The following is a 14,277-nucleotide window of genomic DNA, read 5'->3' as shown; positions in this document are numbered from 1 at the left end:
GAAAGGTGTATATACCCCCAGCCCACAACGGACACTGCACCTAAGAGGTCGGGCGAGATGAGACTACGACTCAAGGATCGGGTGAGGCGGAGCCTGCGACGAAAGGGTCGGGCACCTGGTCTAGGCATTGATGAAGACTACACCGTTGATGGTCTTGAGCTTTGTAGGCGCCTGGTCGGAGCACCTCTGCGATGACGTACGGTTCCTCCCATAGCGGAGAGAGCTTGTGGTGGTTCTTGTTGCTCTGGACGAGGCGAAGCACCAGGTCCCCAACGTTGAAGGCCCGACCCCACACTTGACGACTGTGGTGCCAGCGCAAGGCTTGCTGGTATTTGGCCAAGCGGAGGAGGGTGACATCGCGTGCTTCATCTAGCTAGTCTCCTTCCTATGCTCCCCCTTTGTCGGAGCCTCCGGACAAGAACCGCTTTAAGAGGCCGCAGTCCTTGTATAGGTGCTCGACGGGGAAAGCATGGTTTGGGCATGGACCTTCGAGCAGCTTCTCGAAGTGGTTCGAGTTACCCTCGGTGGGCTTTCGACCCCCCTTATGGTCGGCGGTGGCCACGAGTGAGCTCTCGCGCCGCTGCTTGTTCTTATTCTTGTTAGGACGGTTGGAGACGTCTTCGCTGGTGTCCCCGTCCCACTTCATCTTGACTTTGAGGATGTGTCGGTCAAAGGCCTGAGGTCCCTACAAGTCGGGCTCGGGCTTTAGTCCTCACCGCTGTCGTAGCGTCCGCCATGACGTGGGTGGTAGCCGTGGCTATCCCCCTCCCTCACATCGTCGTGGGTATGCCTATGGGCATCAAGGGTGTCACATGCGTCATGGTGGAGGCTAAGACACTCATGCACCGGAACCACGGTGCGCGGCCTGTCAGCTTACTACGACTGGTGGACCGACATGTCCTCGTTGGATTGTTCTGAGGGCGTGTTATGTCTGTAGGCATCGAGGGTGTCGCGTGCGTCTCGATGGAGGCCGAGACGCTCATACACCGGAACCGCGGTGCGTGGCCTGTCGCCTTGCTAGGCCTGGTGGACCAACACGTCCTCATCGGGTTTCTCTGAGGGCGCGTGCTGGCTGGCGTTGAGCTCACGTCGTCGGGATAGCGAGCTCTCGGTCTGTTACGCTTCAGCACGCCCGAGTAGCATGCGAATCTCATGATGGATCCGATGATCCTCGGGCGTCGTGGCTCTAGAAGCCCCCGGAGCAAGGCCACTACGGCGGCGATGTTCTGGCTTGCCTAGGTGAAGTGTGGGAGGGCTTCATCATCCTCGATGATCCTCTGGTTCATGTCGCGGGCCACAATTTGTGCACGTCCACCATCTCCGTGGTGCTCGATCTCTACGCGTTCCTGCTCGAGCTGGAGTCGTGCTTTCTCGAGCTCATGGTGCCGGACCTTCAGCTATTGTACCCGCAGGCGAGGTGGGGCCCCTGCATCCCCCTCAACCTCATCACCAAGGTTGTTTATTGGGGCAACCTCTCCCTCATGGATGCTTTCGAGGTATCCCTTAGGGGTACCTACCATAAAACATTCACGAGAGGGGTGATAGCTCCCCCTGCTGGAGTTAGAGCCAGAGGGCGACTCCGATTCTCCTGCGAGGAGGTCGTGGAAAGATTCCATGACATATTCGGTCATCCCTGCGAACTCGTCGTTCGCGGGGGATGGAGGTGTGCGTTGCCCCACAAGGTGGCCAACGGTCTCTACGGCATTGTGAAGACTGGATGGGAGCGCTGTCGGTTCGCTCCGGATGAGGTATTCCAGAGAGAGCGGCTCTTCTCCGGTAAGCTACGCCATGACATTGGCAAACGAGAAGGTGAGGTGGCGCAGGTCCTCCTAGGACGATCGGGGTCCTAGGAAGGCACCGAGCTGGTGCTCTAACCTTCCATAGTCGAAGCCAAGGAGCTGGTCGCTCCTAGGGGCGTGGGCCTCTGGTGCGTGTAGCTGCAGCTCCTCGAGCGCCTCAGTGATTGTGTCGAGGCCGATGAAGTGGAGAGATTGGACAGCGGTGGGAGCCCATAACAACTCTCCCTCCATTGTGACGATGAAGTCCAGGTCCTCAAAGCTCACGTGCACGCTCAGGACCCAGCTGACGTCGTGACTAGCCATCCGAGGCCTAGTGTTGATGCCAAGACAAGCAAAAGGCCCCTACCTGGCGCGCCAACTGTCGATGTTTTGAGTTACCACCAACGAGTAAATTTCTAATATTGCGCATCTGGCTCGGATGGTGTGCTAAGAGGACATGAGGTTTATACTGGTTTGGGCAAAATATCCCTACGTCTAGTTCATTGCTGTTGCTCGTGTTGCTAGCACTAAAACTTCATAGTAGGAGTTACAAACGGGCGAGAGAGGGACAGGTCCCAAGTCTCTGGTGAAAGGAATAAACGGGTGCTGAGAGCTCGGATGCTACTCAGCCGTGTAGAGTGGTCAACTCCCTTCCTTTGGGATGTCCTGCTTCCCCTTTTATAGACAAATAGAAAGAGCAGGTTACACAGATAGAAAAAGGGAGAAGAGCTAAGGAGAGGAAGGCCTCCCGGACCGCCTGGCCTTTCTTCTCCTTTACGCGGGTTCCGCTGACACTATAGGTGGTGACAGAGATGGCTCCACGCCGGACGTCTATACACTGTAGATGGTGACAGGGACGGCACCACGCCAGGCGCTTATTCATCGTTGATGTCACGCCCTGGCGTTGTCAGCGGGTCATGACGTCCCATTGCGTCTCGGTGGGCGACGCGGCTAACCAGTTTGCAGGTCAGCGACCGTACATGGAGTGGGTAGCATAGTGACCACGCGTCCGCCACTGTTGATAATGTGAGTTCCCTAGAGTGATATGTCGCGGGCATAGGTCATGTTGAGATGTGCCCGCTCCCTGCACGATGCCAGAAGTTTGACCTTGGGTTGTACTTTCTAGCACGTAGTGGTTGGCGGTGGTATGGGCTTTCGTCAAAGCCTCGCCTGAGGGGTTGGCCAAGACAGATCCCCCGACCTAGAGGCTGGGCGAGGCGGAGCCCGTAGCCTCGTGGTCGGGTGAAGCGGAGCCCATGACCTTGAGGTCGGGTGAGGCAGAGCTAGCGCCCTTGGGTTGGGCGAGGCAGAGCCTAGCCCTAGGGGTCTGGCGAGGCGGAGCTCGTCCCTAGAGGCCAGGCGAGGCGGAGCCCGTGACCTTGGGGTCGAGCGAGGCGAAGCTTGCCCCTAGAGGCTCCCCAGAGGTCGGTCGAGGCGGAACCTAGGGGGCGGTTGGAGTCATAGTCGCACTCTTGATTGCTTGGATGAATTAATGTCGATGGTCATTAGCTTCTCCTCTTCGTGTACCCTAGTATTGGTCCCCGACAAACCCCTATCAACAAAAAATCATGGCTTCACATTGGCGCCCGCCCACTTCGTCTCACTGCTACGCGCTGCGTGGGGCCCCCATCCCACTCCACGCCGCGTCTGCTGCTATGACGTGCCCACTCCTCCTCCAGAACCTCGTCGACGCCGGCGTGGTCGACGAGTCGGACGTCTTCGACGGCACAAGGACGACAACGACCTCCTCCGGCGCTTATCAACATGGACCTTCCTGGCGAGGATCTCGACCTCAGCGTGTGGAAGCTCCTAGCCGTTGCGATGCTCTCCTTCGTCGGTGCCCGCATTGCTCGGTTACCTCGTCCAAGCAGCAAGGTAACATTTGCGCAGCGCATGTTGCAAGCTTATGTTTCAAGTGTTTAAGGTGTTTCATCTGGATATTGCAAGTGTTTCATCTTGATATTGCAAAATTAAAGTAGATCGTGATGTTGTACATGTTGCAATGGTTATACACGTACGTTTCAAGTGTATGTTCCATATGTTTCATCTGTTTTTTTCAGACGTTCATTGCAAGTGTTTCGTCTAGATGTTGCATATGTTTTACACGTATGTTGCAAGCGTTTTATCTAGATGTTGCATATGTTTGCAATAATTCTCAAGAGTTTTGAAGTGTTTTGCAAGTGTTTCAGACGCATGTTTCAGCTGTTTCGAACGTATGTTGCAAGTGTTTCATCTAGTTGTTTCAAAAGTATATCGGGCTGTTGCACATGTTGCAATATGACCCACCCTGCCACAACCGCCTGCTGCTGCTACTTGGGCGCCGTGCATGCGCATGGGGGAGCGGAGGGCGATGGCGGCAGGGGCGCAGGCGATCCCCGCGTGGCATGCGGTGCCGGGTGCGGCAAGCGGAGGGGCGTGGGCGAAAAGCGGAGGAGGCATGGGCGTCCGAACGGAGGCACGAGTTGGGGGTGCGGTTTCCTGAGAGCAGCAGACGGCGCAGAAACACACTACACCCACGGCCGGACGCAGGCGTCTGACCGGACGTCTGGGCGCTTGCAGTGCCCTTATCATAATCCACCAAGTTTTGACTACATGTTTAGTTTACAAATGCTCTGGTTGCAAGTACGGAGTACATGTTTAGTTTACAAATGCTCTGGTTACAAATTCTCCACCTCCTTCCAATTCAGTCCTTGAATCCATGAACAACAACTCAGAATCGATGCACGTCCTTTGATGATTTAGAAGCACGCAAAACTGGAATGAAGTAGATCCTACTGTTAGCCCATTTCCAAGCTACAGTCTACTGCTGTACCAAACTACTTCCTCTACTTCACAAAAACGGTTGTTCTAGTTTTGTCCAAAGTCAAATATTTCCATATGTGACAATCAATTTCTTAAAATTAGTACAGTTTAATATCATACTCTGTATGTTTTTTTGGTACATAATTCACATGTTGTTAAACTAATAAACTATATGGTTTAGGTGAGCGCGCTAAACGAATCAGTCAAACTGACGAACGACGCAGTCGAGAAGCTTCGTGCACATAAACATATATGCGTCGTTTGACAAACCCTTCAGTTCTTCCTGGAGAAGATTCAGCAAAAAAATCAAGTCAACTAGGTGGTGTACACCAAGTCCATCAGTACTCAATTCAGTAATCAGGGCCATCAGCATCAGGCGCTACAAACACCAGCAAATAAAGCCCACCCAGGACCAGGAGCCAGTGCCATCAGCCAAACAAGATCACGACGGTGACTACGGCCGGCGAGGGCAAGCAAGCAAAAATGAGCGGCAGCGCGGTGAAGGTGATCGGCTTCTTCGACAGCCCGTTCAGCCACCGCGCGGAGGCGGCCTTGTGCCTCAAGGGAGTTCCCTACGAGCTCATCCAGGAGGACCTGCGCAACAAGAGCGAGCTGCTGCTGCAGCACAACCCCGTGCACAAGAAGGTGCCCGTGCTCCTCCACGGCGACCGCCGCGCCGTCTGCGAGTCGCTCGTCATCGTCGAGTACGTCGACGAGGCGTTCCAGGGTCCGCCACTCCTCCCCGCCGACCCCGCCGACCGCGCCGCCGCCCGCTTCTGGGCCCGCTTCATCGACGACAAGGTAACAGTTAAACCCGTCCGGTTGACATCGCAGGTTTCTTCAGGTTCGTTCGAAGTCGTGAATCGTGATCGATCGAATGGTGTGCATGTTCCTGGACGTCGGCAGTGCTCGAAGGCGTTCTGGCTGGCGATGTGGACGGAGGGCGAGGTGCAGAGGGGGTTCGTGAAGGAGATAAAGGAGAACCTGAAGCTCCTGGAGGGGCAGGTCAAGGGGAAGCGGTTCTTCGGCGGCGACGCCGTGGGCTACCTCGACGTCGCCGCCAGCGCGTTCGCACACTGGCTCCCGGTCTGCGAGGAGGTCGCCGGCGTCAGCCTGGTCACCGCCGAGGAGTACCCGGACCTGTGCCGGTGGGCGAAGGAGTACACCTCCCACGACGCCGTGAAGCGGTGCCTGCCCGACAGGGAGGAGCTCCTCGCCCGTTTCAGCGCCAGGAAGGACTCGTTTGTGGCCACGGCGAGGTCAATGGCGCCGGCGCCGGAGAAGTAGTCCTGCGTGCATGCCACAGTACGAATTGTTTGTGTCGAGAGGGGGTTGTTGACTTGGGTGCATGGATAACATAAAAGTATTGTAACAAGTGGACAGGACTGCTGTCACGTATGATGGCTCTGTCAAGCCCGGGATATGCTCTCAGGCAAATGCCATCTGTCTAGATGCATGTGTTTGGTTTTGACTGCTTTAATAAAAAAAAAGGTACCCGGCTGTGTTCCTTAACTAAATCTTAAATATGTTTTCCGATAACTTTTTGATATTTTTGGATTAAGGAATATAAAATTCGGTCTCCAAACATTCACGAATGAATGAGTGTAGCCGTTTAGTACAAATTCATGGCACTGACATCATGCTCCACCACACGGTAATACGAATCGTTAAGACTCCATATACAAAGCAAAGACATAAAAATTAGGACTCAATCCGATTTTTAAAACACCACCCAAACTTGTTGAAGATCTCGCTCACCGATATAACCTTTAAAACTAACTTTTGTTTATAATATAATTATCCATGGATAAATATGTCATAACAATTTCTTCACATAATGTTTCTAACACAATTTTTATATAATAAATTTACTAATAACATAACTTGTACACGTAAGTTTTCATTGTTCCATGTTTAAAAAAAATATAAGCAACTTATCCTGTGCAATATATAATTTGTTTTGAAAAAAATTTATCAACTTAATTTGTTTTGTAGTATATACAAGAAAAATGGTTTGGTTAATATGAAAAAATAAAAAAGGAAAGGAAGAAAGAAAGGAGAGAAAAAAACTACATGAACGCTGAGGCTCGGGGATCACTACCGTGGAATCGTTTGCTCCGAGCGAACGTCAGCTAGTTAAATTTGTTCTATGTGTTCTTTTTTAGAGCGTGCGGCCGCTTCTGAGTCGTGGCGCTTGGCTTCCGGCCCTGCTAGGTGCGGCGCCCTGCTGCCCTCCCCAAGTCGTGCGGCCGCAGCCTCCCCGCCGCTTGTGTGGTCGATGCCTCCCTTCTGCGACATGCAACCACTACCGCCGGCCCGCCGCCTACAAGCGCCGCTGCATCCAGTGAACACCACACACTAATGAGCCTCCATTCTTCCGAGCAGCAAGGAGATGTTGCGTTGAAAGCGCATGTTGCAAGAGTATGTTTTAATTATTTAAGATGTTTTAGAGGTATGTCGCAAGTGTTTCATATGGATGTTGCAAAAATAGAGCATGATGTTCTACATGTTGCAATGGTTGTACACGTATGTTGCAAGCGTTCGTTCCAAGTTTTATATGTTTTTTCAGACGTATGTTGCAAGTGTGCTTATTTGGATGTTGCATATGTTTTCACACATATGTTGCAAGAGTATTGTCGGGTTCATAAACCCGGGGTCCCTAATGGGCTCGCTTCCCAGCAAAAGCTTGGCCCAGCAGAGGGCATTACAAACGATGCGCAACTCCTGGGCCGAGCCAGATACCTAACGACAGGCCGGAAGAGCGATCTAGTCTCCGACCGGAAGGCCTGGCTAAGGAGGGGACGACGCTCGCTTCTGACTTCGACCCGCTTCTCTGATCGGAAGGCCTGGCCAAGCAGGGGACGACGCTCGCTTCCGACTCCGACCCGCTTCTCCGACCGGGTATATACCGAACCTCTGCTTACGGCTCTTCTCTGACCGACGCAGTCGGACTAGACTAGGAACGACCGGCTGGGGACACCCGCTCGGTGAGGACCCAAGAAATCAGGCGGAGCAAATAAGGTAAGGCGCTCAAGTCAATCGCAAATACCGAGGACCGTACCCTGCACACCTGCAGGACAGTACTGTCAGGAACTGCCAGAAGGGTACTTTGCAGCCTTCCAGACATGTCAGAACACAAACAGTGTTGTAGGCACCGACATTTGCCCTACAGTATGGTAGGCGCCGACATTTACCATACCAGAAGAACACGATGGAGGCTGCCAAATGCATCTGGGCGTCAACAGTATTGTGGGCGCCAACAAACTGTCTTGTACCCGACGACGTGGGCAACAAGACTAGGGCTCTCTCTCTCTCTCTCTTGAACTTGTAAGGCTGTCCCCTTCATCTATAAAAGGGGATGCGCTCTCTCCCAACAAAGGACGATCAATTCCGACTCTCTCTCTCTGCTAGCTTTAGGCATTCTGAGCACTAGAACAGCTTCACTGCTCCAGAACTCTAAAGCTACACAGAGCGTACGTTCTAATACTTAGCGCACGTAGGAGGTCCCGTCACTCTCGGCCCTTCAGTCCAGACTCCGACCGGACCTCTAACACCCGCCATCTTATTCCCATTCGTTTGTAACCCCACAACAAACATCGAGCACCTGGGCTCAGAAATAAAGTCACCGACTGACTCAAATTGGACGTAGGGCACGTTGCCTGAACCAGTATAAACCCTGTGTCATTGAGTGCTAGGCCACATCCGATCACAACGTACGACAAAACTACAAATATTTACGTGCTGGTCACTTTTCGCACCGACAAGTATGCTCAAAATGCTTTAACTGTTTTAGTCTTATGCTGCAATAAGTATTTTTATTTTGCAAGTTGCAAGTGTTTTATCTGGATATTGTTTTTGTTTCACACACATGTTGCAATTGTATGTTCCAAATGTATCATCTGCTTTAGACATATGTTGCATTCAAGTGTTTTATGTTGCCAGTGTTTCGTGTTTTAGAGGTGTATGTTCAGAGAGTCATGGGGGCACGGCCCGGGCGCAGGGGGAAGGGGCACGAGCTGGTGGATGGGGCGTGCGGTGCGCCTTGGGTCCTGCGGACGGGGAGTGCTCATCCTCATCCGACTCCTGGGTTTCGCATCCGCCCGCGTGGAGAGAGAGAGAGGAGGTGGTCAGGGGAAGGAGCGGAGCGCACGGGGCAGGGCGAGACGGAGGGGGCAGGGTATGCGTGTGTGGCGGGACAAGGCAGACGGTGAAGGACTGTACTGGGAGTGCGGCGCGTTTCTGCTGGGCCGTTTGGTATCCCATCGAACGTCCGGGGGCCAGCAATTCCCTACTTTTCTGGGTGGGGACTGACATATTCAATATGTATCTTTTTTTTACATAATGGTAAAAAAGGTCTAGTACATATATTTCTTTTTTTTTTGTTCATTGGTGAAACAAGAACTCTGCATACAATTTCACTAGTACTCCGGTACAAAATCAAAAAAAGTAATAACTTGTTGGTTTGTTTCGTTCAAAAAAAAACTTGTTGGTTTTCAGAATTAAAAACTCGAAACTACAGTACATCAGTACTACTACTCCGTATTTCACTGGGCACATCTACGTTATTCTGAAAAAAAGCCCGCGAGCCATACGTGTCCCACGTACACGCGCAGACACGACGTGTAGTAATGTACCCAGTTACTGACTTTTCACTGCTGCGACTGCGATAACGTCGCATTGACGGCCGCCTTGTACCTGTCGAAGTCTTGGTGAAGTAGGCGAGCAGCTTCTCCCGATCCGGCATGCACGGCTTGAGAGCCTCGCAGGCGCAGTAGTCCCTGCTCCACCGGCACAGGTTGGGGTGCTCGTCCTCGCTCAGCAGGGTCACTCCATTGAGCTCCTCGATCACGCTGCGCCAGGTTCCGAGCGCGGAGGCGGCGACGTCGAGGTAACCCGGTCTGTCACCGCCGAAGAACTTCTTCCCCTCGAGCTGCGCCTCCAGCAGCGCCACGAGCTCCTTGGCCTCCTTCTCGAACCGCACCCGCGCGTCGCCCTCCTCCACCCAGATCGCCATGAAGAAGGGCTTGGTGAGCTTGTTCTCGATGAAGTTGGCCCAGAAGCGGGCGGTGGCGCGGTCGTAGGGGTCGGCGGGGAGGAGCGGCGGCCCGTCGAAGGCCTCGTCGACGTACTCGGCGATGACGAGGGATTCGGAGATGGCCCTGTCGTCGCCGTGGAGGAGCACGGGCACCTTCTTGTGGACGGGGTTGTGGTGGAGCAGCAGGTCGCTCTTGGTGCCGAAGAGGTCCTCCAGGATGAGCTCGTAGGCCACGCCCTTGAGGCACAGCGCCGCCTCCGCGCGGAACGCGTACGGGCTACCGAAGAAGCCGATCAGCTTCACCGGCGGCGGCGGAGACATGTCACATGTTGCATAAGTTATAAGTTATGAGATATATGTTATAAGTTAATCAGCTTGTTGAGCCAGGGCTCAGCAACAGTTGAATTTATGAGTCTAGAAATCAAACAGCGAACAGGCCGATACATAAATTGGTACTAGAAAAAAATTCTTCGAAACATATACGAGTGAGATCTATTTTGTTCACCTCGTCGCGTAGAAGACGTAGATGCAAACGAAATTAAAAATAGATATAGCAATTTGAAATAAATATTATTTTTTTACGTCACATGTCAACAACAGGGAAAGTGAGCGGGAAAAGAGGGTGGGCGGCCGGCATGCATCCGGGATCGTGCGGAGAAGGACGGTGGGCAGCCAGCATGCATGCGGGATCGTTTGCTCAGAAGCGTTCTCGTGAACTACCGCTAACTAGTATAATGCCCGTGCTAACGCGTTAACTAGTATAATGTCCGTGTTAACGCAATAGTTTTATCTAGAAAATAATCATAAAAACATTCAATTTGCCATTTTGTAGTTTAACCTTTACCCAATTATTATATTGTAGCCTAAGTTATATTTGGCGTAAGTCCTTTATCATTTATTGCACATCTTCAGGGATGTTGAAACATTCGTTTGCAGGACTCGTCAAAATGTCAGCCAAGAATTCCTGAAGATGTACGACCTAGCGATGACTCGAGGTGGGGGTGGTCGCGGCTAGGGTGGGCGAGGGCTCAGCGTCCCCATTGGCGGCGGCTAGGGCCGACGAGGACTATGGGCGGGGCTCCCTTGATTCGAAGTCGCGCATTGATCGCGAGTGTCGGTGGTCGTGCTGATCGTTGCACACATCTTATATATCTACGTCAGGCCTGGAACAAATGCCAATGGCCCAATAGAGAAGAGCCCATCAGGCATTGAGCCTCCTCATCGCAACATCCCCTGTCCTTCGCTCTGGCGCTGCTCGCTAGGCCTGACATCGTGCTCGGGTCTCGGGGACTCTGGCATTGATCGAGCTGAAGAAGATGGCCCCGCCGATGCCTGGCTGGTCGAGACCGCAGGCTTCGCCGGTTGACTTGAAGATGACGGCGCTCCCAGCTGACTTGTTGACGGCGTTCCTTGTACGGGTGGTGTCGCACCTCCACACAGGTTAATATCGCCAATTATTTTCGCCGCCAAGTCCAGTTGGGTCATCCGTAGCTCCTCGGCCTTGTCTGGATATACCTCCTTCGGGTATCCAGCCTCCAGACGCTTGAGATCAATTAGGGGTAGTGGGCACGTACCATGCTTAGCACATGTGCGCCTGCGTACTCTCCCGCCTCCTTCACGAACTCCTGGAACCATCCCCATGCCCTTTGGCATCTCTCGATCAATCCTAGCTGCGGCGTCCTTGGCACATCTTCTCGTGCTCGGGGACTGTCGCGACTATCCTTGTGCTCGGGGACTGTCCCGACCACCATCGTGCTCGGGGACTGTTCCGACCACTCTCGTGCTCGGGACTGTCTCGACCGCCCTCCACGCTGCTTATAATTCATCAAAAGCTCGGTGAAATCAGAATTTGAAGGTGAGATTTGTACGGCAAGATCAGGAGCTTCTCTGCTCGGCGAGATTAGGTACTTGTTCTGCTCGTCGAGGCGGTACTTGTTCTGCTCGTCGAGGCGCTTCTCTGCTCGGTGAGATCAAGTAATTGTTCTGTTCGGCGATGAAATCCCAATAGCACCTTCTAGTTTTATACAGAAGATCCAAACGAAGAAAAAAGCAAAAGGAATTCGTGTAGAACGGGGAGTTCGTAACATACCATAGATGTGATGTTTGATTCGATTCCCGATCAGATTCCGGCTCCGACTCCGACGACCAACATGGCGGCGTCGGTAGCCTGGTTCCCGCAGGGGAACGGCCTGGGGGCCTACGACGGGCGGCCGGCCGGTCGGCTGTGGCCGCGCTGGGCGGCCTTAGTTGCCGGCGGAGCCGTCATGTGTGGCCGAGGTGGCCGCCCTGGATCCAAAGGACGAGGAGACGTTCCTCCGGCCTGCGCCCGCGACGGAGGCGGCGGGGAATCACGTAGGAAGGATGAGCACCGGAATGGAGGAGGGATGAGCAACGTATGCGGAGAAAACGGACGTGCTGCGGCGAGGCTTCGTAGGCGCGGAGGCAGGAGATCGAGCGGAGGCGGACTACGCGTGGACCGCGGATTTCTCGTGCGTCAATTTTTCTCGCGTCAATATTCCTTTTTCCACGACCCATGAAGGGGGAGGAGGAATACCATACAAATATATGCTGATCATTGGATCGTGCGTGAGTAATGAGAGAGAATATTGAGGACAGATCTGGGCGGTTGATTCGGATGTAGTTGATTTTGTGTGTATAATTTTTGAGGTGCATTTAGGATGACCATCTCATCGGGGGACGTTTTTCTGGGTGGACCAAACGAAGAAAACTTGGTGCATTAGTAGGGTAGAAATGGATTTGCGCTTTGGCCATCATTCTGTACTTATCATTGTTAGCAGTGTAGTAGGCGAGAAGCTGGTCCCTGTCCGGCAGGCACTGCTCCACGGTCTCGTCGGCGGCGTACTCCTTGGCCCACCGGCGAAGAGCCGGGAACTCGTCGTCGCTCACCAGGCCTACCCCGGTGGACTCCTCGATGACGCCGAGCCAGTGCGCCAGCCCGCACGCCGCGAGGTCCAGGTAGCCGATGGAGTCGCCGCCGAACAACCTCTTCCCTGACCCCTGCAGAGCCGTGGCGCGGTCGTAGGGGTCCGCTGGCAGGAGGGCCGGCCCGTCGAAGGCCTCGTCGACGTACTCAACGATGACGAGGGACTCGAGGACGGCGCGGTCGCCGTGGAGGAGCACGGGGACCCTCTTGTGGATGGGGTTGTGCGTGAGCAGCAGCTCGCTCTTGTGCTCCAGGTCTTCCAGGAGGAGCTCGAAGGGAACTCTCTTGAGGCGCAGGACCGCCTCCGCACGGTGCGCGAACGGGCTGCCGAAGGCGCTGACGAGCTTCACCGGCGGCGACATCTCTGACTCTTCTCGATATCCCTATATGAGAACCCATTCGTTATTCGTATTTACTCCAAACAGAGTCACAGAGACGCTGGTGGCGGCGCCCATAGATACTGATTGATGAAGTAGCCATACCATAATCGATCACCATACATTCCAGAGCCTAAAAAAGGGGCATCTTTAACGTTTAATCTGGACGACACTGCCGTTCCCACGGCCGTTCTGGATGTCGTTGCTGTTGCCCCACGCCGACGGCGAGTCGTCGTCCCAGGCACTGCGGCGCTTCCTGGCGGACGCGAAGCGGAGCCTGTCGCTTCTGGAAGCGCAGCTCAGGGACAAGGGCACGCGCTTCTTCGGCGGCGACTCCGTCGGCCTCGTCGACATGGCCGCCAGACCGCTGGCTCACTGGCTTGGCGTCTTCGAGGAGGTCGGCGGGCGGCCTTGCTCAGCGACGAGGAGTGCCCCGCGCTGTGCCGGTGGGCGGAGCGCTACGTCGGCCACGAGACGCCCAAGCACAAGCAGTGCCTGCCCAGGAGGGACGAGCTCGTCGCCATGTACTCCGCGGCGTGCAAGGACATGTTTCGGGACATGCCGCCGGCTTCGCAAAAGTGAGATGTTCGGCCGGCGAGGCGATGCCAAAAAGGAACAAATGTTAACGTGTGGCCACACTCTGAAATCAGTATGGTAGAAGACTGTTACTAGTGAGGTGTAAGGATAATGATGTTCTTGGATTGGAATAATCTTTTGACCCTAGTCAACCAAAGTCCGTTGGAGCGTTCTTCTTCCCTGTTCGGCGCGCAGTCGCCGCTCTCGCCTCACGGCTGACGCCCTCATCTCGTCCATGCGAATCAGACGCCGCCGCCACCGCTGATCTGACGGATCATACTCTCCCATCCCTCTCTGCTTCATTCCTCCACCTCTCTGCTTGTAAAAACAGATGATTTTTTTTAGAAGTTTAAGGTTCAGAATCCTTTCCCCTGTTTTTTTCAGTTGGAAGCTTAACCTTCAAAGTTGAAACGAGTTCTTCATATTCACTGTTGTCATCAGATATCTTTATACTTTGGACCGGAAGTTCAAAGCCCACACAAGTACTGTGTAGTGAATTCTGAAAATCTCAACTGAACGTTTTCCTAACCCAAATTGAAAAGGTCAGAACCTGAAATTTCTTGCTGGAATGATGTTGGCCCTTACGGCGCTGCAGACTGAAACTTGTTCAGCTATGTACCGAAGAAAAATGCCAGCGTATATGACCTATGGATACGCTGAGGTCACTGTTCGTTTGGCTATGCCTTGTCGTAAACGATCGTAATTTCCAGCCGGAACAGTATTTTTCTCTCACACAAACCAGCCAGCGGTACTTCTTCACGAACC

General features: G+C 53.6%; 2 protein-coding genes and 1 pseudogene across 2 annotated transcripts; 1 reads left to right on the top strand and 2 right to left on the bottom strand.

Moving 5' to 3' along the window:
* The first annotated feature begins 4,979 nt into the window (after positions 1-4,979).
* LOC136459907 (glutathione transferase GST 23-like) lies at positions 4,980-6,039 on the top strand. The gene is made up of 2 exons (XM_066459758.1): positions 4,980-5,381; positions 5,487-6,039. The coding sequence occupies exons 1-2, from the start codon at positions 5,064-5,066 to the stop codon at positions 5,865-5,867; spliced, it is 699 nt and encodes a 232-aa protein (XP_066315855.1). The 5' UTR covers positions 4,980-5,063; the 3' UTR covers positions 5,868-6,039.
* Positions 6,040-9,131: 3,092 nt separating this feature from the next.
* LOC136459906 (probable glutathione S-transferase) lies at positions 9,132-9,959 on the bottom strand (annotated as a pseudogene).
* Positions 9,960-12,288: 2,329 nt separating this feature from the next.
* Positions 12,289-12,969, bottom strand: LOC136461369 (probable glutathione S-transferase). The gene has a single exon (XM_066460690.1). The coding sequence runs from the start codon at positions 12,919-12,921 to the stop codon at positions 12,289-12,291; it is 633 nt and encodes a 210-aa protein (XP_066316787.1). The 5' UTR covers positions 12,922-12,969.
* Between the last annotated feature and the right edge of the window lie 1,308 nt (positions 12,970-14,277).

This window comes from Miscanthus floridulus, chromosome 6, assembly GCF_019320115.1.
Source record: "Miscanthus floridulus cultivar M001 chromosome 6, ASM1932011v1, whole genome shotgun sequence".
Classification (NCBI taxonomy): Eukaryota; Viridiplantae; Streptophyta; class Magnoliopsida; order Poales; family Poaceae; genus Miscanthus; species Miscanthus floridulus.
The sequence above is the reverse complement of the archived record's forward strand: the minus strand, read 5'-3'. Positions and strand labels throughout refer to the sequence as shown.